Source organism: Melanerpes formicivorus, unplaced genomic scaffold, assembly GCF_026170545.1.
Source record: "Melanerpes formicivorus ecotype bairdi unplaced genomic scaffold, bMelFor1.0.p_v2 SCAF_14, whole genome shotgun sequence".
Taxonomy (NCBI): domain Eukaryota; kingdom Metazoa; phylum Chordata; class Aves; order Piciformes; family Picidae; genus Melanerpes; species Melanerpes formicivorus.
In genome coordinates, this window is record NW_027142366.1 from 17,285,963 (window position 1) to 17,308,769 (window position 22,807).

The 22,807-nt window shown below is 55.1% G+C and overlaps 1 protein-coding gene across 7 annotated transcripts in view; it reads right to left on the reverse strand.

Moving 5' to 3' along the window:
* The window catches only part of NPRL3 (NPR3 like, GATOR1 complex subunit), an 86,907-nt gene that overhangs the window by 25,873 nt on the left and 38,227 nt on the right, over positions 1-22,807 (reverse strand). For 6 of the 7 annotated variants that reach the window (XM_068147228.1, XM_068147227.1, XM_068147230.1 and 3 more), the window contains 7 exons: positions 21,178-21,315; positions 20,320-20,476; positions 17,434-17,540; positions 16,067-16,196; positions 6,115-6,304; positions 4,840-5,032; positions 97-462 (listed from right to left, as the gene is read on the reverse strand). In XM_068147228.1, the coding sequence (XP_068003329.1) occupies positions 297-462; positions 4,840-5,032; positions 6,115-6,304; positions 16,067-16,196; positions 17,434-17,540; positions 20,320-20,476; positions 21,178-21,315 (1,081 nt within the window). In that variant the 3' untranslated portion in view covers positions 97-296. Of the gene's footprint in view, positions 1-96; positions 463-4,839; positions 5,033-6,114; positions 6,305-16,066; positions 16,197-17,433; positions 17,541-20,319; positions 20,477-21,177; positions 21,316-22,807 lie in introns of those variants that run through there. The other variant, XM_068147229.1, reaches the window with a different exon arrangement.

Consider the following 22,807-nt stretch of genomic DNA (forward strand, 5'->3'; position numbering starts at 1 on the left):
GCAGCAGCCACCCAGGCCGAGGAGCAGCAGCAGCAGCAGCAGCTGCCCGGGCCAAACAGCAGCAGCAGCAGCTGCTGCTGCCTGGGCTCAGCAGCAGCAGCAGCAGCAGCTGCTGCCTGGGCCGAGGACCAAGCTCTTGGTGTCCTGTAGCAGGCCCCGGAGCTCTCATCCAGACGCAGCAGATGGGGAGGGAGCTGCGCAGGGGCAGGAGCTGCGCAGGGGCAGGAGCTGCTCGGCGGCGCGGGGCGACTGTCCCATCACCTCCAGTCTGCAGGCGTCCCCTCTTTGCCCTCGGGTCACTTGAGCAGGGACTGGAAGACGGAGATGACGGGGTCCTCGTGGCTGGTGACCACCAGCACGCTGCGGAACTTGTCGAAGAGCATGAGGAGCTGGGAGCGCCGCATGTTCTCGTTGTACATGATCTCCTCCAGGTGGTGCCGCCCGCGGAAGTAGTGCAGCAGCCTGTGGGCAGCACGGGTGGCTCAGTGAGTTCCTACCTTCCCCCTGCCTGCCTCCCGCTGCGGGAGGAGGCCCTGCAGAGGAGGGCTTTGGGGGTGCTGATGGAGAAGAAGCTAAGCATGAGCAAACACGTGAGCGCCTGCAGGCTAATGGCAGCCTGGGCTGCATCCAAAGCAATGCGGCAGCAGGGGACCCTGCACCTCTGCTCTGCTCTGCTCTGGGGAGACCTCACAGCTATGGTGGCCTCAACACAGGAAGGACATGGACCTGCTGGAGAGGGTCCAGAGGAAGGCCATGAAGATAATCAGAGGGCTGGAGAACCTCTGCTACAAGGACAGGCTGAGGGAGCTGGGGGTGTTCAGCCTGGAGAAGAGAAGGCTCCAGGGAGACCTAATAGCAACCTTCCAGTGCCTGAAAGGGGCCTACAAGAAGGATGGAGAGATACTGTTTGCAAAGGCCTGCAGGGATAGGACGAGGGGCAATGGCTGCAAACTAGAGCAGAGCAGACTGAGATTGGATGTGAGGAACATTTGCCTTTTGCAGCAGCTCCCCACTGGGGATTTAAATCAGGCTAATTGGCTTCCTCCTCTGGGCTGATGGCAACCAGAGCGCACTGAGCAGGGGCCATTAGCAGGGACAGCATGGGTGTGTGTACACAGCATGGGTGTATGTGTGTCTAAGACCAAAGCAGGCCCTTCCCTGAGGCATGCCAGGAAGGTTTGTGTATTTTATCCTACAACCTGTATCACTGCTCAAAAAGTGACCTTGAGGTAAGCTTTCCAAGCTCCCACTGCCTTCCCTCGCTGTGGCTGCCCATGCTCCCACCTCCTGGTGCTGCTGTCTCCTGTGCAAGCCATCCTGAGCTGGCTTGCAACAGTCACCCCGAGCAGGCAGGAGTTTTCCCATAAAGAAACCCATCCTGTGTTCAGAAGGAGCCTGGATGTGTTGCCAGTCAAGATGAAATCTTTCCACTCCAGTAAAACCTCGAGCGGATATTAAAGCAGATCACAAAAATGCTGGCTGGAAGACACCTCCAAAGCCTAGTCCAGCACCATACTCCAGCAGGACTGCTGCCAATGTTGTAGCTGCTCCTAGCCAAGCTCTGAAACCCTCCAAGGGTGGAGCCCCCCCCCTACATACCTGGGTAATCCATCCTGAGCAGCACCACCCTGCCACGGAGGAGGTTCCCCCCAAAGGCTGGAGGCTTGTGTCCCACAGCTCCAGGGAGGGTGGGCACTGCCCTCATCACAGAATCACACAACTGTCAGGGCTGGAAGGGATCTCAAGGATCAGCCAGTTGCCATGGACAGGGACACTTTCCACTAGATCAGCTTGCTCAGAGCCACATCCAGCCTGGCCTTAACTTCCAGGGATGAGGCTTCCACCTCCTCCCTGGGCAACCTGTGCCAGTCTCTCACCACCTGTTTGGACAATGAACATTGCTGGACCCAGCCAGGACAGAGGATGGCACTTCTTGGGGCAGAAGTTGTGAGTGCCTGTGAAGCTGCACAGATGTGGCTGTGGACAGATGTGCACTTCCAGGTGCAGTGATGGAGGGTGATTGCTTTCCACTGCTCACCGCTGCTCTCCCCTCTGAGCTGCAGGAGCAGCAGTGCAGTGTCCTTCACTACAGCTCAGCCTGGGCATTCCAAGAACTCAGGCTTCTCCCTGGCCAGGGAGACAGCCCTGCTCCCAGCACTGCTTGGCACTGCAGCAGACCTGCACACAGCTTAGGAGCATTCCTCAGTGGAGGCAAGAACAGCAAATTCCCCAGAGTGGCTCCACAGCCATGGCTTGGGAGAGCAGCCACAAGGGCAGCCTCAGAGGCACTGCTCACCATGCAGCCAGGAATGCTCTGTGCACACTACCCAAGACCTAGCTCAAAAAGAACTCATCCCCTGCTTAAGTTTACTTCTGAAGACCAAAGACCTAAGCCCTTGGATTTCAATTCCATTCTCTGTTAGGGTTAATGCAGCCAAGGCTGGAGCCAAGCTTCAGTGTTCCTCATTTCCTCTGAAGGCTTCTGTCTTGCACATATCGGCTGTGCATGGCCATGGACAGGCACAAGCTCCTTCTGCCATCTGCTTAATGAGCACCAGGCCTTCAGAGACAGAAAATGGATGGGGCTGGACTTCACTGCTCTGCTGAAACAGCTCAGTCCTTGCTGTGCACACAAGTGCCTGGGGAAGGGCAGCTGCAGTCTGCCCAGGGCACTACCTGTGCATTTCTGGCAGGAGTTTGCTCTGGGAGGCAGCTGCTGCAGCAGAGCTGTTTGCAGAGCACAGCCCTCACTGGGCTGCTGCTCCTCAGGAGGAAGCAAAGAGCTGAGCTGAAGGGTCTGGGGAAGAGGGCTGGGGAGGAGCAGCTGAGGGAGCTGGGGGTCTTTAGTCTGAAGAAGAGGAGGCTAAGGGAAGACCTCAGTGCTCTCTACAGCTCTGTGACAGGAGGCTGCAGCCAGGTGGGGGTTGGTCTCTTCTTCCTAGTCTCAGGTGACAGAAGGAAAGGAAAGGACCTGAAAGGGGAGGCTTAGGTTGGACACTGGGAATTACATTTTTCTGCAGGAGTGGTCAGGGCCTGGCAGAGGCTGCCCAGGGAGGTGGTGGAGGGGTTCCAGACAGGTGTGGCCATGGCAGCTGGGGCCATGGTTTGGTGGCTGTGGTGGGGTTGGGTTGATGGTTGGGCTGGATGCTCTTGGAAGTCTTCTCCACAGAATTCTGTGTTTCTAGGGTTCACTGCAGCAGCTTTGCCCCAGCTGTTTCCAAGAGCAATAGGCTAACCCAGACACTCACCCCTGGTTTGCTGCTCCACCAGCAGCACAAACCCCAGTGAAAGCTGCACTCCAGTCAGGCTGCTGTGGTTTGAAGTGCTTAGGAAGAAAAAAGTCTTTTGCCCCACACCTCCTTCCCAGCTGGCTGGTTAGCAAGTCATCTGACTTCCTGGCCTGTGTGCAGAGCCACATCTTGCTTGTTTGTGCTGTGTTTGTATTTGCAGCAGCACATCTGTGTGCTACTAATCACACATCCTAACCACTTCAGCCTAATGTAAGGAGCAGCTCATGTCTGCAAACAGACCTGGCAGTGTCTGCTCTGCTAAAGCACTGAGGCTGCCTTTGTGTCTGATGCTCTTTGCTTTGTGTTTGCATGGAGTTTACAAACCTTAAAGGGTGTCAGGAAGGAAGGGACAGGGACAGCTCACTTGTGCCCTGGGATAGGCCAAGGGGCAATGGGTGCAAACTGCAGCCCAGGAGGTTCCACCTCAACATAAGAAGAACTTCTTTACTGTAAGAGTCACAGAGCCCTGGAGCAGGCTGCCCAGAGAGGTTGTGGAGTCTCCTTCTCTGGAGCCTTTCCAGCCCTGTCTGGATGTGTTCCTGTGTGACCAGTGCTGGATTCTGTGGTCCTGCTCTGGCAGGGAGGTTGGGCTGGAAGACCTCCAGAGATCCCTTCCAACCCCTAACATCCTGTGAGCCTGGGATCCTGTGTGTGACAGCTGGCTGGAAGTCTCAGTGATGCACAACAGGCTTAGAAGGTTTTTCCAGGCCATGTAGCTTTCTGCTTTGTGTGTGGGCACAGGAAGACTGGCAGGTAAAGAGTGAAGTTCCTGGTGTCCAGCCCTGATGCTCCTCCATACACCCAGCACTTGTGACACCCAGAGAAATGTTGGTCAGTAACTCATGTGCACAGGTGAAGAGGGAACAACCCCAAAAGCATTTATCCCCCCAGGCTAACAGGGTTTGCTCAGAGTCCCTTCAAGAACAAACCCCAAACCATGTGCAGCTCTGGAGCCCTCAGCACAGGAAGGACCTGGACCTGATGGAGAGGATCCAGAGGAGGCCATGAAAATGATCAGGGGGTTGGAGCAGATCTGCTGGGATCTACAGGCTGAGGGAGCTGGGGGTGTTCAGCATGGAGGAGAGAAGGCTCCAGAGAGACCTGATAGCAGCCTGCCAGCACCTGAAAGGGCTGCAGGAAGGATGGAGAGAGACTGTTTGCAAAGGCCTGCAGGGACAGGACAAGAGGTAATGGCTTCAAACTAGAGAAGGGCAGATTTAGATTGGGTATCAGGAAGAAGTTCTTCACTATGAGGGTGATGAAACACTGGAACAGGTTGCCCAGGGAGGTGGTTGAGGCCCCATCCCTGGAGCTATTCAAGGTGAGGCTCAGTGAGGCTCTGGGCAGCCTGAACAAGTTGGGGATGTCCCTGCTGACTGCGGGGAGGTCAGACTGGATGAGCTTTGGAGGCCCCTGCTGGCCTGGACCATTCCATGATTCTGTGATTTATCCCTCAACCTCCTAGGCTACCAGGCCTTGTTCAGAGTCCCTTCAATGACCCAGCAAGGCTGAGAGCAAGAGACTGCATCCTGCACTCCACATCTCCTACCTGGCAAACATGCGAAGGTCTTCCGGGTTCTGGGCAGCAGGGACGTTGAGGATAGCTTCCCTCTCGTGCTCCAACAAGCTGGCCAGGAGATTCTCTGTCATCCTTTTATTGAGGGGGGAGTCCCCACCAGGTATCAACTCAGCACTGGAGTTATCCATGCTGGGGCTTGTCAGAGTCATGTCATCACTGCTGGCTAGCAGGGGAAGAGAGAAAGAGAGGCAGAATGAGCAGAGTCCTGGGGAGCAGGCTGCAAGGGGATCAGCTCAGGGCTGCTCCTCTGCAGGCTGCCCAAACAACCCCTTCAGATCTGCAGAGCAGAGCAAAGGGCTCTTGAAATGCTGGGTGGATCTGCAATGCCAACCCAGCCATCTTCTCACTGGGGAAGCCCAAAGCTTCAAGCAAGCCATCAGTTTCTGTGGAAATTTGTACTTCTGGAGCCCATAACCAGTTCATAAATAACATCTGAAGAGAAAATTCCCAGCCAGCTCTGCTGGGATACCATGAAGTGGCAACATGAAAAGCCCAAGAGCAGAGAAGGTGGGAGGCAAGCAGTAAGGAAGGCCAAGAAGCAATATCCTCTTGTGAGCCAGCCAGAATAAGCAGATTGCAGACTCCTCTGGCTCACATTCCAAGGTTTCTGCCCTCATTCCTGACTTCTGTAAAGCTGGAAGTTGTACAGAGAACCTCTCCTGCCAGGCCCCCTCGGTGGCATTCTGAGAATGCTGCTTGGAGCAGCCCAGGCAGCAAAGGTTGGGGGTTGCAGGATTGCTCTTGAGAAAATGCTTCCCTGGAATGAAGAACGGCACCGAGGAGATTACAGAAATGAGGAGACATAAACAGAAGCCAGCCCTCTGTGAGAGTGCCAGCTGCTGCTGTGCCTGCTGAGGTGGCTCTGCAGCCCAGGGAAGCCAATTGGAAACAATTTCTCTCCATTTTTCCTGCTCTCCTGAAAACCAAAGCTGCAGAGCAGTGCAGCACCAGCCAGAAGAACTCACGTTACTTTGAAAATAGAGAAGCACCTCTAGTCAGAGCCAAACGAGAGCTGGCAAATTCCAGAGCTCTACTTCCTTCCAAACCCAAGACTTTAAGGTCCAATAGCCTTTAAGACTTTCACCAGTCCCCAGCATGAAAGGTAAGCTGGACTGGGCCCCATTAGCATGGCTCCAGCACAGCCCCCAGTCCTCCTGTTGCCCAGGTCTGACTGCCCTGGGCATGGCAGAGGGAGGCTCTGGGAGCAGGCTGTGGGCTGATCAGCAGAGAAAAGTGTGCTCCTACTTGGAGAGCCAAAGCTGAGAGCGTTGGGGGTGCTGAGACTCCGGCCTCCAACCCTGGCAGTGAAGGGCATGTCCTCGTCCTGGGCTCGGAACTCCTCCTCATTGGGCGGCACCATCAGGCAGACGTAGGTGTGCAGCTGGATGAGCAGCCGGTGCTGGAGCATCCAGATCACCATCTGAATGAGCTGAGTCTGCAGGGTGAGACAGCAGGCAGCAAACACCCAGCAGGGAACAGACAAGGGGGAAACAATGCACAGAGGTTAGGCTTTGTCACTAGGCAGAAGGCACAGGGAGCAATGCTTCCCACCCCACACAGCAGCCTTCTCTCTTCTCCTGGCCTGGCACACACGTGGGCATCACACCCAAAGCCTTTGTGGATGCTTAGGCTGCAAGCAGTCCATGTCTTTATGCCACACTGGCCAGCACAGGCAGGGTCCTCACAGCACCAGCCCTGCTGCCCTGCCACAGCTCAGCACCTGCAGAGTGCCCTCAGCACAGAGCCCTTCAGCCACACAACTGTACCTGCACAGCCCCCTGGGAGCTGTTCTGCCTTCTTTCAACAAGTTTAGTAGCTGCCCATAAAATGGGGTAGACTTCCTTCTGACATGGGAAAAGAGCCAACCAGAGGCAGGCCCTGATGCCCATGGCCCAACAGTGTGAGGCCCAAGGCCACTTTGCTGGTTTCTACACAAGGGTCTGCTAAAATCGGTAACCACTGAAGGGGAAAGTGGTCAGGTTGAAGTGCAGGCTCCCCAGGGAAGCCAGGGAGAGGGCAGGGTGATGGGGCAGAGCTGAAGCAACCCAAACAGGTCCTCAGAAGCAGGAGGCATTTGCTGTCAGCTGGGAAACTGCTGCAGGAGAGCAGAGCCCTGCCAGGACTCGGTGATGCAGATACAGCACCACCAGCAGCAGGACCCTTGGCCAGAGGCAGCAGCTTGCTGCCTCCAAGAAGTCTCCTTCCAGTGCACAGGGTTAATGGCCCCCATCTGCCCACCACCCCTCTGCAATACAGGACAGGCCACGTTTCTGAGGGCAGTGAGGGTCTGAAGGATGCAGACAGGAAGAGTTTCCAAGGCTCAGGTTGCACAAGCAGGTACAGCACCTTTGTGTCACAGCAGCTGAGACCTGCCCAGCGTCCCCAGAGCGCTGCTGCAAGCAGTGGGCAGAGTGAGGGACGAGGCTCTGGGGGTTCTTGGCATGGCCTAGTCTCTGGAGGCTTGGAGGAGCATTCAGAGGGCATCATCCTGTCTGAATCTGTGCACAAAAAGTCTTTTCATGTGGCAGCAGGCAAAGCCTTCCCCGAGCTCCCAGCTCCGAACACTCCGATGCCCTGACAAAGGCTGTTTGGGGATTTCCTAGCAACCAGCACTGTTTGCTGGGAGCAACACAAGGAGCGTGAGCTCAGCCCCTGAGAAGGAAGCTTGCTCTGCTGTATTAATCATCAGGGGGACAGGCCAGATCTCAATAGAAGCCCCAAACCAAAGTTCATCAGCCCACATAGTTCTCCTTTTGCCACAAATCCTCTAATTCTCAGTTCCTCCTCTGCTATCAAACCACAAAGGAACATCTTTGTGCAGGCAGACCCACACCCTGGCTTCTCAGGGATCAGCACTTCTGGGGCCTGAATGGAAGTTAATCCTGCAGCAGGTTAGCTGGGATCCCCTTCAGACAGCTCTTGCTCAGAAAAGCCCTGGTTCATGGGGCAGGTTGAACAGCAAAGCTCCAGGAGAGGAAGGCTGGCAGGAGCTGCCAAAGGCAGAGGGCTTTGCTACCATCCCAAACCAGCCTGGAAGAGAGAGGAGCCTCCCCTCTGGTGATTCCACTGCTGAGAACATCCCTCCCAGCTGCAGGCCTGGATGGAAGGATGCCTCATGGATTTAACTGCCCTTTCCAGCCTGCTGGCACGCAGCAGCAGCTGAGCAGCCTGCCTGCCATCACACGAGGGAGGTCTGCACCTTTCACAGCACAAAAGAACCCTGCAAAAATCCCAGGAGGCAAGCAAGAGCTGCCCCAGCCCAGCCTCCACTGCTCACTGGTGGGTTCCTGAGGGCCAGAACCAGCCAGCTGCTGCCCTTGCAGCTCCCTGTGCATGGAGCCTTACCCAGCCCCCTGACTCTGCACAGGTAGCTTTGCCTCTGCACTCCTGGGCAAATACCTAGAAGGCCACCCCTGAGCCAGCAGCTCTCAATCACAGAATGGCTCAGGTTGGAAGGGACCTCAGGGATCACCTGCTCCAACCTCCCTGCCATGGGCAGGGCACCTTTCAACTAGACTCAGCTGCTCAAGGCCTCATCCAGCCTGGCCTTGAACAGCCCCAGGGAGGAGGCAGCCACAGCCTCCCTGGGCAACTTGTTCCAGAGTTTCACCACCCTTGCACTGGAGAACTTCTTCCTAAGATCCAGTGTGAGGCTACTCTCAGAGCCATCCCCCCTTGTCCTGTCTCTGGCTCAGTGGGACAAGGAGCTGGGCAAGAGTGGTGTTCCAGCCTTCCATCCATCATGGAAATGGAACTGTTTGTGGAGTCTCCTGCCCTGGAGACATTCCAAAGCTGCCTGGAGCCATTCCTGTGTGACCTGCTCCAGCTGATCCTGCCCTGGCAGGGGGGTTGGATTGGGAGATCTCTCAAGGTCCCTTCCAACCCCTAATGTTCTGTGGTGCTGTGACAATCTTGTACAGCCAGGGACTGCCAAAAGCCTTTGTGCCCTAAGTGGGAATGCTGTGGCTAACCTGAATCATAGACTCATGGAATCCTTTAGGTGGGAAAAGGATCATCAAGTCCAAGTGCTAACCCAGCACTGCCAGCTCACTACTGAACCCTCAGCACCACATCTACACAGCTGGGAAAACCCTCCAGGGATGGGGACTCCACCACTGGCCTGGGCAGCCTGAGACAGGCCTGCACAACCCTCTCAGGGAAGAAATTGCTCCCCATGTCCAACCTGAGCCTCCCCTGGAGCAACTTGAGGCCATTCCCTCTTGTCCTATCCAGAGCTAGAGAAAACTGCTGCTCAGGGAGCCTGAGAGTCATCCCTAGCCCAGAGGGAACGATGATCATTGGCCTGTAACAGGCCAGCCTGCAATGGCAATTTAGTACCTCTGCAAATCTAGGCCTAGAAAAAAGCCCAAGCAATGCAGCACCCACAGCAGGCAGGGTGCCCAGATGTGTGCTTTGTGCCATCACTGCCAGTCTGCCTCACACCACTGCCACTTCTGCCAGCTTTAAGCCTGTTTCTCACCACAAGCAGCAAGTGTTGGCACACAGAAAACCTGCAGAGGCTCTGCCAGTACCTTCTGCTGCTTGGCCTTCCAGACACAAATGTTGAACTCACTTCATTCTCCATCTGCTTCCCCTGAGCTCTGCTGGAGCTCACAGACAGGTCTGCTGCTCTCCTGAGCTCTGCTGGAGCTCACAGACAGGTCTGCTGGGGAAGAGGCTGCCCTGCACCAGCTGTGCTGCACAGCTGTTGCAGCTGCTCTTTGTCCCTCAGAGGTGCAGCTTTCTCTGTCTGCTTGCTCTCAGTCTGCTGGGTTGCTTGTGCTCCTTGCTGAAGCCAAGGGCTGGGAGTAGCTTCCCAGGCATGGGTACAGTTCAGTGCCAGGACTGCCACCACTCACTCCCTCCTCTGGCATGGGAGGAATCCCCAGCCAGCCTTTCTTGGCTGCAGCAGCAGAGCTGTGACTCAGACACAAAGCAAACCATTTTTTGTCTTGCTGAATTTAACTGCCCATGAGCTCCACATTTCTTCCCTGGTCCTTTCATCCTTCCTGCCTCTTTCCAGGCTGCTCTGAGGGGGTCCTGAGTGCTGCAGCATCTGGAGCCTGCTGGCAGGGAGCAGCCTGTGGCCATCCCCTGCTTCTCCCCAGCAGTCAGAGCCTGCTGCGGTGCAAGGCAGCAGGGAGGCCTCAGCCACAAGGCAGCACTTTGTGCCCTCTGGCACAGGCACAGGAGCTGCATTAGCCTCTGCAAACGTGGGCACTGCACCCCAGCCCACCTGGGCAGCTTGGGACACACAAGGGCAAGCTCAGCCCCAAGGCCTGGGGGAACAAGAGCCAGCATTCATCATCCTCTTCCCTCTGGGAACGAAAGGGAGCTGTCAGACTCTCCAGCAACTGTGTTCAGAGAAGGCATTGCTGCAGGGATTCCCTGGGGCTCTCTGCTTTCCCACACCTCAAAAGCTGAGGAAAACACCAGAAGAACTGAGGCCAGCTTCAGGAAAGGGAAGGGAAAGCAGCAAGCCAGAAGTACTCAGCCCTAGCTTGTTCCTCATGACATGAGGATCCCCCCTGAGCTTGTTTTGCCTGCCAAAGTACCCCTGATTGTTTGAAACTGCACTCTCTGCTCTGCCCTGGGCAGAACACACCTGCAGTACTCTACCCAGTTCTGGGCTCCCCAGTTCAAGAGAGACAGGGATCTGCTGGAGAGCCACAGGGATGATTAGGGGACTTGAACATCTCCCCTGTGAAGAAAGACTCAGAGCCCTGGGGCTGTCTAGTCTGGAGAAGAGAAGGCTGAGAGGGAATCTGATCAATGCCTATAAATATGTGAGGGGTGAGGGGCAAGAGGAAGGGGCAAGGCTCTTTTCAGTGGCAGCCAGTAATAGGACAAGGAATCATGGATATTAGCTAGGACACAGGAAGCTGACCTCAGCAAGAGGAGAAACTTCTTTACTGTGAGGGTCCCAGAGGCCTGGAGCAGGCTGCCCAGAGAGGTTGTGGAGTCTCCTTCTCAGGAGACTTCCAAAGCCAACCTGGCCATGCTCCTGTGTGGCCTGCCCTGGGTGATCCTGCTTTGACAGAGGGGTTGGACTGCATGATCCCTGGAGGTCCCTTCCAACCCCTACCATTCTGTGACTCCTCCAGGTCTGACCCTGCTCCTCCCAGCTGCCCCCAGGTAGCCTCACAGCTGCTGAGCCCTGGGCACATCCTCAGGCTGCTGCACGGCTGCTGGCCCAGGCAAGGCAGTTTGGCATGGGGCAAGCTCAGAGAACACTGCACACAAACCCATCATAAGCACAAGAGCACTGACAGATGCACAAGGAGCACAGGGCTCCACTGCAACGTGCTGCTCCCCATCAGCAGGCAGGGAAAGAGATCGAGGCTGCAGAAGGCCTCCTGGCTCTGGCACGGGGCACGGCTGAGGGCTGGGGAGGTGCTGGCACACACCGCTCCCTGGGTGCCTCCTGCCTGCACCCAGGGCAGAATGCAGACAGCCACTCCACCTTGCAAGGCACTCTTGTCCTTGCTTAGGGGCTTGCAGGCTGGTTCTATCTCCTAGCAGCCAAAACCTACCACAGCACCTCAAGCACACCAATGCCAGTGTCACTTCCTCCCATCTGCCTGAAGGGAAGGGGTGATTCCACCCCTAGCCAACCAGCTAGCTCTGCCCTCTTTCCAAGCCAGCAGTGTGACTGTGGAGCAACAGGAGCTCTGGAACTAGGCCTCCCTATTCTGTATCATGGCCCTCACTAATGCCTTCCCTACTCTGTGCCCATCAGAGGCACCTGGCCCAAGGAGGGAGCCAGCCCCACGCTTCAGAGAAGCATCAGAGGGGCTGGATGCCATCAGGCCATGGTTCTGCAGAGCACACAGCCCTTCCCACAGACCTGACCTTCAGCAACAGAGACAGCACAGTCAGCAGGAGGAAAAGCAGAAGATAACAGAAAATCTTCCAAGTTAAAATCCCCACACCCCCCTCCCACACACAGAGAGTAAAATGACCCTGAGAGGTCTCCACTGTGCTGCTTTGGCTCAAAGGCAAAGCAAACCCAGTTGGAGAATATTTACAGTTCAGAGTACAGCCCCAGCAGGACAAACCCCCCACCCCCCCGCAGCAGATTCATTGCTCTTATTGATTAGATCTCTGTTAATCACAGCTGGAGCCTGAGCACTTCAGGACAGGCATTGGATTCACCTCTCCAAAAGGTTAGCTCCAAACACAATAATGATGCAAAGAGGGAAACCAAAGCAGGAGAGGATGCAGTGATAGGGAAACATCTACAAGCCCTCTCCAGTCTCAACTCCACCAAGAACTGTCACATTTGTATCACAAGGAAGCTTGCCATGGCTCAAAACACCCCACCAGGGGAAGGTGGTCTCCTTCATCACATCTTGACCTCAAGGCTGTGTTCAGCTCTGGGCCCCTCACTACAGGAAGGACATTGAGGTGCTGGAGGGTGTCCAGAGAAGGGCAACGAGGCTGGGGAAGGGCCTGGAGCACCTGGCCTGCAAGGAGTGTCTGAGGGAGCTGGGGGTGTTCAGCCTGGAGAAGAGGAGGCTGAGGGGAGACCTCTGCCCTCTACAACTCCCTGAAGGGAGGCTGGAATGAGGCGGGGGGCAGCCTCTTCTCCTTGGTGCCAAGTGACAGCACCAGAGGGAAAGGTTACAAGCTGCACCAGAGGGAAAGGTTACAAGCTGCACCAGAGGGAAGCATTTCTTCACTGAAAGGGTTCTCAAACACTGGACTGGTCTGCCCAGGGCAGTGCTGGAGCCACCATCCCTGAGGGTGTTTGAGCAGCCTGTTGACCTGGCACTTAGGGACACAGGTTAATGTTGATCCTTCAGTACCCAGGTGAAGGTTGGACTGGATGATCTTTGAGGTCTCTTCCAGCTGGGTGTGTTGTGAGACAGTGACTCTTCTGCAACCACAGTTCCCACCTGCCCTTTGCAGACTGCAGATGGCACTTCCAAAGCTCTTCACAGCATCATCCTTCAGCATTCCATAGACACAGAATCACAGAATGGTCAGGGCTGGAAGGGACCTCAAGGCTCAGCCAGCTCCAACCCCCTGCCATGGCCAGGGACACCTCACACCACAGCAGGTTGCTCACAGCCACCTCCAGCCTGGCTGCAAACACCTCCAGGCAGGAGGCTTCCACCACCTCCCTGGGCAACCTGTGCCAGGCTCTCACCACCCTCCTGGGGAAGAACCTCTTCCTAACATCCAATCTGAACCTACCCATTTCCAGTTCTGCTCCATCCCCCCCAGTCCTATCACTACCCAACATCCTAAAAGGTCTCTCCCCACAAGGACAATGACAACAAGCTGCTCTGCTGACCTTCAGGAGCCCACCACAGACAGGCAAGCACCAGAGAGAAGGTGCAGACTCCCAGAGTGCCCTTTCAGCACTCCAGCAGCTCTGGCAGACATGGATCACTCACTGCTGTTTCAAGGCATGGCTGCAGCATCGATCCCTTGCTGCTAGCTCAAGGCACAACTGCAGCAGTCAGTGGTAGGCTTCATTTGTGCATTTTAAAGAGGAGCAGGACCTGAGACCAACCAGAAGCACTGGAGGAGAAGCATTAAGGCAAGCCATCAATTTGTAAAGGAGTGCTGAGAATGAGAACAGCTCCTGAAGCTACTGCAGCCACAACCAAGTGAATGCTCTTCATGCAGCTTCATTTTCTCAGGGCTCTGATCTGTCTGTAACCACAATGAAGTACTGACAGAACAGCAGAGCTGCTCTGCCCCTGCCTCCCAAGGTGGCAGCTGAGCAGTGCACACTGTTGGCATTGGACACTGCATCATCACTTATCTTCGTCTCTGACCATAACCTCTGCCAACCTGTAATTACCACAAATTCTTCCCTCACAGTTGGGCCTGTGTGCACAGTTGATGTGAATCTTCCAGATCTGAGCAGTGCCTAAATTCAGCCAGCCAGCAGCAAGTCATCCAAGAAAGGAGGCTAGCAAGCAGCACTGCAAGAGATCAGCTCAGGAGATGTGCCTGGGTGAGCTGTGGTCACAGCTCCCAGCTGCTTCACATGGAGCAGGGCCAGAGCAGGGCCACCAGGGGGCTGGAGCAGCTCTGCTAGGAGGACAAGCTGAGGGAGCTGGGGGTGTTCAGCCTGGAGAAGAGGAGGCTGAGGGGAGACCTCTGCCCTCTACAACTCCCTGAAGGGAGGTTGGAGTGGGGGGGAGGCAGCCTCTTCTCCTTGGTGCCAAGTGACAGCACCAGAAGGAAGGGTTACAAGCTGCACCAGAGGGAAGGGTTACAAGCTGCACCAGAGGGAAGGGTTACAAGCTGCACCAGAGGGAAGTGTTGCTTCACTGAAAGGGTTCTCAAACATTGGACTGGTCTGCCCAGGGTGTTCAGCCTGGAGAAGAGAAGGCTCCAGGGGGACCTAATAGCAGCCTGCTTGCATGAAGGCTGCAGAGGGACTGTTTGTAAAGGTCTGCAGGGACAGGACAAGGGGGCAATGGTTTGAAATTAAAGAGCAGATTTGGATTGGATGCTAGGGACAAGTTCTTTACCATGGAGGGGGTGGAACACTGGAACAGGTTGCCCAGAGAGATGGTTAAGGCCCCATGCCTGGAGATACTCAAGGTGAAGCTCAACAGGACTCTGGGTGACATGTGTAGTTGAGGATGCCCCTTCTCACTGCAGGGAGGTTGGACTGCATGACCTGTGGAGATCCCTCCCATCCAGGGTGATGCTATGATTCTGTGATTCACCTGGGAGTGTAACTGTGCCAGCCAGGAGAATAGAATAGAATAGAATAGAATAGAATAGAATAGAATAGAATAGAATAGAATAGAATAGAATAGACCAGACCAGGTTGGAAGAGACCTCAAAGATCATCGCGTCCAACCCATCAACCAATCCAACCCACCTAAACAACTAACCCATGGCACCAAGCACCCCATCAAGTCTCCTCCTGAACACCTCCAGTGATGGTGACTCCACCACCTCCCCAGGCAGCACATTCCAATGGGCAATCACTCTCTCTCTATAGAACTTCTTCCTAACACCCAGCCTAAACCTCCCCTGGCACAGCCTGAGACTGTGTCCTCTTGTTCTGGTGCTGGCTGCCTGGGAGAAGAGACCAACCTCTGCCTGTCTACAACCTCCCTTCAGGTAGTTGTAGAGAGCAACAAGGTCACCCCTGAGCCTCCTCCTCTCCAGGCTAAGCAACCCCAGCTCCCTCAGCCTCTCCTCACAGGGCTGTGTTCCAAGCCCCTCCCCAGCTTTGTTGCCCTTCTCTGGACATGCTCCAGCAAGTCAACCTCCTTCCTGAACTGAGGGGCCCAGAACTGGACACAGGACTTGAGGTGTGGCCTAACCAGTGCAGTGTACAGGGGCAGAATGACCTCCCTGCTCCTGCTGGCCACACTCTTCCTGATGCAGGCCAGGATGCCATTGGCCCTCTTGGCTGCCTGGGCACACTGCAGGCTCATGTTCAGCCTACCATCGACCAGTACCCCCAGGTCCCTCTCTGCCTGGCTGCTCTCAGCCACTCTGCCCCCCGCCTGTTGCACTGCCTGGGGTTGCTGTGGCCAATGTGCAGCACCTGGCACTTGGATGTGTTCAATCTCCTGCCCTTGGCCTCTGCCCATCTGTCCAGCCTGTCCAGGTCCCTCTGCAGAGCCTCTCTACCCTCCAGCAGATCAACTCCTGCCCCCAGCTTGCTGTCAGCTGCAAATTCACTGCTGATGGACTCAATGCCCTCATCCAGATCATCAATGAAGATGTTAAAGAGCATAGGGCCAGCACTGCTCCCTGGGGCACACCACTGGTGCCTGGCTGCCAGCTGGCTGTGGCACCATTCACCACCACTCTCTGGGCTCAGCCTCCAGCCAGTTCCTAACCCAGTGCAGATTAGATGTTAGATGAGATGTTAGGAGGAAATTCTTCCCCATGAGGGTGGTGAGGCCCTGGAACAGGTTGCCCAGGGAGGTTATGGAGGCTCCAAATCTGCAAGTGCTGAAAGCCAGGCTGGCTGGCTGGGGCCTTGAGCAGCCTGGTTTAGTGGGAGATGTCCCTGCCCACGGCAGGAGGGCTGGAACTGGATGATCCCTTCCAACCCAACCCATTGTGTGATCCTATGAAACACCAGTCACAGGGTGCTACAGCTGCACTGGCAGGCTGCTGACCAGGTACTCCAGAAGCACCAGCACTCCTTGGTCTCACTAGCAGGAGGGCCAGGAGCTCCTGCACACTGCACTCCCCACCTCACCTCCTGCACGGGCGGCGCCAGCGGGTTCTTGAACTCGGAGAGGGACACTGGGAGGGAGAACTTGGAGAGCATGGAGGGCAGGTTGTGGCCTCTGAACTGACAGGAAAAGGCATCTGCTAGCGGGGAGTAACTGCAGAGAAGAGGGGAAGGCAGCAATCAGTGTAGCATTGATCCAATTGCACGTTGCACGTGTGCCAGCTCCCAAACAGAACATTCTCTGTGACCCAGGCAAACAGTAGGGAGAGTTTGTGGCACCCTGCAAAGCCAAGCCAGAAGCACATGCACCTCCATCCTGGTGTTATGGTCAGCTCCAGTGTTCAAGGTGTGGAGGGAAGCCAGGGGAGAAACACAGAAATGATACAAAGCCTGGACTTGTGCAGTCTCTGATCAAAGGAACGGGGATTGGGCGCTCAGGGCAGACAGGCGTGGGCAGGATAGAGCCACAGCCTTTGAATATGCAAAATGCAGCTGCAGCTGTGGCTGCTGTGCCTGCCTCTGCTGACAGCACAAGCAGTTGGAGTGGTCAGGAGGAAAGGAGAGGCAATTTCAGCCCTGGGAAAATCATCCAGCTTAGGTCTTCAGGAACGGCGCTGCCATATATGACCCAGGCACAGCTGTTCCTGAACGACCTCAAGGCCCCTTCCAGCCCTATTTTTATACTTTCCCCACAGAATTCTGGATTTAAAACTATTTTCCTACAACCCAGTTCCAAAACCCATCTCCAAATCCAACACAGAAAGGGTTGCCAGTCTCCAGCAGGGCAAAAATACCCACCGTGGCCTCCACGTCTTCCCTGCAGTGCCGCTGCCCGCTCTCAAAAGGGCCACAGTGCCTTCAGCCTGGCCTTGGCAGGGTACAGTGCCAGCAGAGGGAACACCACAGTGCCAGCAGAGGGAACACCACAGCAGTGAGAGCAGTGCCACCCTGTCTGGCTGCTTTGGATGAGTGTCAGGTGATGCTGCGTGCCAGATGCACAGACAGTGCTAGGAAATGCTCACTTAACTGCCTTGGCACAAAGTGGCTTGTTTTGTGCATGTCTCCATATTGCTGCAGGTTCAAGCAGCCTGAGATGGACACTCAGTGAGCAAATGTACTAAAAATACTCCAAGCAGCTTGCCAGGATAAATATGTGGCCTTCCAGGGCCCACAGGACAGCAGAACCACGCTGATCTGCTCCGCCCTACCCCACACAGACTCCCGTATGGCTCTGCAGGTCCAGGCACATGCAAGGGTTTGTGTTCTGCACACCCCCTTACACATTCATATGTGAAGAAGGAGCCCACTCTGTCCCCAGCAAGGCAGGGAAGGGAAGCACACCTGCACTTCTCACCACTTTGCTGCTAGTCACTCACTCTCCTTCTACTTACAGACAGACGCTGGCGTTGGGAGAGAGCATGTAGACGTTGTTCTCACACAGGGGGTAAATGATGATTGCTTTCCCCCAGTAAACAAGATGTGCAGCAAGCTGGAAAACCTGTGTGGAGAAATCAGGCACAAATTACACAGCACCACAGGATGGCTGGAAGGGACCTCTGGAGATCTTCCAGCCCAACCCCCCTGCCAGAGCGGGACCATAGAACCCAGCGCAGGTCACACAGGAACACATCCAGACAGGGCTGGGAAGGCTCCAGAGAAGGAGACTCCACAACCTCTCTGGGCAGCCTGCTCCAGTGCCCCATGACCCTTACAGTGAAGAAGTTCTTCCTCATGTTGAGGTGGAACCTCCTGGGCTGCAGTTTGCACCCATTGCCCCTTGGCCTATCCCAGGGCACAAGTGAGCTGTCCCTGTCCCTTCCTTCCTGACACCCTTTAAGGTTTGTAAACTCCATGCAAACACAAAGCAAAGAGCATCAGACACAAAGGCAGCCTCAGTGCTTTAGCAGAGCAGACACTGCCAGCTCTGTTTGCAGACATGAGCTGCTCCTTACATTAGGCTGAAGTGGTTAGGATGCTGTCCCTTGTCCCTGTCCCTTCCTTCCTCACATTTATCAGATCTCCTCTCAGTCTTCTCCTCTCCAGACTAAACAGCCCCAGGTCTCTCAGTCTTTCTTCATAAGGCAGTGCTGCAGTCCCTGCAGCATCCTTGTAGCCCTCCCTTGGACTCTTTCCAGCAGATCCCTGTTCCTCCTGACCTGGGAAGCCCAGAACTGGATGCAATACTCCGGGGGGGCCTCACAAGGGCAGAGTAAAGGGGGAAGAGAACCTCCCTGGATCTGCTGGCCACACTCTTAATGCACCCCAGGATCCCACTGGCCTTCTTGGCCACAAGGACACATCCCTGTCCCATGGAGAACTTGTTGTCCACCAGGAATCCCAGGTCCTTCTCCACAGGGCTGCTGTGCAGCATATCACCTCCCAGCCTCTACTGCTGCAGTTTATTCTTCCACCCCAGGTGCAGGACTCTGCACTTATCCTTGTTGAACCTCATTAGGTTCCTCCTTGGCCAGCTCTCCAGTCTGGAGGAGCAAAAGCCAACTCTCATCAATTCCCAACCCTCATCAGGCCAATGGCAGAAGAGTCTTGCTTGAGCTGAAATGAAAGCAGAGTGTCCTTGCATCCTTTCACCCTGCCTCACAAATACATTCACGGTCTACTAGAACATGTGGCACATCAAAAAGCATCTGACAAGGTTAGGAATGCTTCACATTTCCAACTAATTTAGTATTTCCTGCCTTAAAGGAATTTCTTCAGCCTGCACCAGTAGAAGCTGAGGTACTTTTCATGCCCCCAACCCCCATTTTCACTTATGCACAAAATGCATTCAGTGCTGTCCATACAAACAAAAGCAGCAGCTCCTGCTAGGGCACAAACACCCAGGGGAGCAGCAGCCCTGCTTGAATGCACTGAGCTGCTCCAGTAATGACTTACACCAAGGGTTTGCATGTGGGAGACAAGGCAGGGGCTGGGAATGGCTCTGGCAAAGCCACATAAACAGCACCCACGAGACACGAAGTCCAGCTTCTATCATTGGAAACAGTTCACCTGGCTGCTCTGGGGAGAACAAAACCACAGGAGCAGGAGGGACTTTCCAGAGCTCATCCCAGAGCTGTGCAAAGCCAAGTAAGACACACAGCCTGCTCTAAGGGCACCTGGCAGTTTTATTACAGAACAGGAGCTTCCCCCTCAAGCGACAGAAGGCACAGCACCCGAGATGACGAGCCACGTTCCCCTCACCTGTCACACTGAGCACAGCTCGCATCCTCGGCTCTGAATCGGCCTCTAGCAGCAGGGAGTGGCCTTCCCCTCTCCCATGCCATCTATTGTGGTCACCAGGCCCAACAAGCAGAGGGCCACAATGACCACAAGCATCCATAGTGGTCTCTGAGTGGACTCATGTGATTGCCAGAGTCTCTTTCCCACCACTGGCACAAACTTCCCTTCTCAAGGGCCCCTCACATTACCTTGAGCAATTCAGGTTTGAAATCCTGGGGTCAGTACTGGAAAGGCTTCTGGAAAGAGCTGTTGCACTGCAGAGAATGGCTCAGCATTCCTGACCAAGCCCAAACTAGAGCCTCCTCCTGGGACTCTGCAGTCCCCACCCTGATGTACCAAGGGAAAGCAAGAGGCAGGCTTGCACAGGCTGTGACAGCTCTTCAGACAACAGCTCTTGGAAGGTCCAGGGGAAGCCACACGTTTGGCCATGATAGCTGTAAGCTTCCACCTGCACTTTGGGTGCCTCCATTTGCACACAGACACCAACATGGCAGACTCAAGGCAGAGCACTGTGGTGTAAGTCAGGAGTTCTATCTGTCCTGGCTTTAACTGCCCAAGGGGAAGGCACAGAGAAGACAGCACCACTCTTGTCCGAGGGGCACAGGAGGCAACACACACCCGGTGGAAGGTGGGAAATTCCCTTTAGATACGAGGGAAGTTTTTCACTCTGGTGCTGGTGAAATGCCAGCCTGGGGCCCAGAGAGGCTGTGGAAGGTATCCCTGGGGGTGCTGAGGATTTGAAGAGAGAGGCTCCTGAGCAGCCTGCTGTAATGGACTTGCTTTAAGTGCTGGGGTGAACTCGAGACCTCCAGGCACCCTGCCCCCCACAGCAAGCTGAGGCTCAGATGTGGCTGCAGGACTGCTGAGCACTGCTGCTGCCCCACTCCTCCTCACCTCTCTGACCTTTCCCCATGCTCTGAGGCTCACATTTCCTCCATGCCCTCTGCTCACACTGAGAGAACCCAGAGGATCCCCCTGGCAGCCAGACAGCAGCGGCCCTGGTTCCAAGGCCCCCGGTGGCCGCAGGCAGCTCCCCGTACCTGCAGCAGTGCCAAGTCAGCATCTTGAGCCAGCTGCTGCAGATTCTTCACAGCAGAGGTAGTTTTAATTACTCTCACCAGGGCAGGAGAGCAGTCCAATGGGAGCTCATTAAGCAGTGACTTCTCATCATTTAATAGTAATAAGGCATGGTAAGGCCTGCAGAAAAACAGAACACATTTGCACTGTGAACTGCAGCTCCTCCTGAGGGCTTAGCTATTCCCAGGCCATCATACCTAGGGTCAATCTACTGGCCACAAAGAACTTCTTTTGATGTGAGTGGGTTCAGATTAAGCTCAGTTTCATGTCATGATGTGAGATGCTGCCCATAAAAAGGGGATAGAGGGTGATACAGTAACTGGATGTCTCAGTGACTAGGGAAAAAACAGGCTGCAGTGTGCTGGTATCCAATTAAAGCCTGGGAAACTGGTCTGAAAACTGCTCATCTTGCAGTCCTGAAACAGAGAATGGAGCAGAAGGAAGGGAGAAAGCAAGAGTGAGTTACTTCTGTAGGTAAAGAGCTGTAAACATGGACTGCAGGTAACAAGACACCAGGGGGCCTGGGCTCTCTTTCTTCTAAATGCAAACCGACTTCTGGGTCAGCAGATCGAGATGAACCCAATGGACACACAGTTCCTCTTTTGCAGCATCGCCTCAGTGCAACCACCTGATGTCAACACAAAGGCTGTGGCTCCACACCACCACGTACAGGTCAGTGTCAGCCTCAGGCAGGCCTCAGTCCATGCCCTCAGCACCACTGCAGCTTAGGGTCACAATCCTTCCCCCAGCCGCACCAGCAGACAGACAGCAGCACCCTTTGGGACCTGGGTCACTGAAGGACAGAGCTTGCTTGCTCTTACCTGATAGATTTCAGGCTCCTCTCAATGGCTTCAGGGGGGATAAAGTTTGTGGCAACATAATGGATTTTATGAGGCAGGCAGAAGCTCACTTCCAGCCAGTTGTTGATGTGTAACCTGACCACTCCCGTGGTGCACAGGCTGAAACGGGAGGGAAAGAAACACACACAGCGTTTGCCACGGCTGACAAATGGAAAGGGTGGTCCAGATTCACCCCCACACAGGAACCCCAGCAGCAGAGACTGAACATACCCTGTCCACCCCCAGCTGGCTGGGGACCAGCTGATTCCTAGCTGCAAGGGCTTCCTTAACTTGCCCTCACGGAGTGACGAAGCTTTGGGGGGGTTGGAAAGACTTCACCTCCCTCCCCTCCTGCTCCCTCTGCTCCCAGCACTGCAGCAGCATCTCTTAGAAAGACCTTCCTGGAAGATCTGCTGCAAGGCACTGGAAAATTCCCTAGGCCAGAGCTGCAAAGGACAAAGATGAATAGGGCATGATGTTTCCACTCCAGTTTCCATCTTCCTCTCCAGGGAAGAGGAGCTGCCTGTGCTGGCCAAGGGGTGTTCCGAGCAGCAGATTTCCACAGTAACTGCCTCCTTCAGCACTGCTTCCCTTGGGTCTCTCCTGCTAACCTGCTCCTGCTTGTCACATGAAATCACAGAGGTGCTTGTGAAATGTTTTGGTTTGGGGTTTTTCTTTCACTCTAGGAAACCACAAGGACTAAGCTAAAGCCTTTAGGCTAACTTCAGGCAGGAGGGGTGGGGTGGGAAAGATGGAGACCTCAGGAATGGCAGTGAAGTCTGACCCTCTTGTTCAGCTTGCAAGACTCTTACTGAAATCCCTCAGAGAGCTGGGAGATCAGAGCAATGAATCTCATCCAGGTAGTTTTGGGGGAGGTCTGTAAATCCAGGCAACAGATTAAATACACATGCAGAGGGAACTCCACTTGGAATGGATGAAGATACCATAAGGCCAACATGCTGTGAAGAGCTCAGCTAGCACCACCTTGCCAACCATCCCAAGCCCACAGGCTGGCAACAGCTTTGCCAGAGGCAGAGGGACTCAGCAGGAGGAAGAGGCAAGGCTCACTGCATCCCTTCATGTCCACTGAACTAGGGACACACACAATCTCACCCATCACCAGCAAATCAGTCTGGTCTGCACTGGAGAGTTGGATTCAGATTCATGGAATGGCTTGAGTTGGAAGGGACCTTAAAGATCACCCAGCTCCAAACCCCCTGCCATGGCCAGGGACATCTCCCACCAGCCCAGGTTGCTCAGAGCCTCATCCAGCCTGCTCTTGAACACATGATGTCCACAGCTTCTCTGGGCAACCTGTTCCAGCATCTCACCAACCTCACTGGAAAGAACTTCTTCCTACTCTCCAGTCTAAATCTCCCCTGCTCTAGTTTCAAACTATTGCCCCTCCTGCTGGCACTCCCAGCCCTTGTCCAAAATCCCTCCCCAGCTCTCCTAGAGCCCTTCAGGTACTGCAAGGCTGCTCTAAAGGCTCCCTGGAGCCTTCTCTCCAGGCTGAACAGCCCCAACTCTCCCAGCCTGTTCCCCTGTGGAGCTTCATCCAGCTCCAACCGCCCTGCCATGGCCAGGGACACCTCCCACCAGCCCAGGTTGC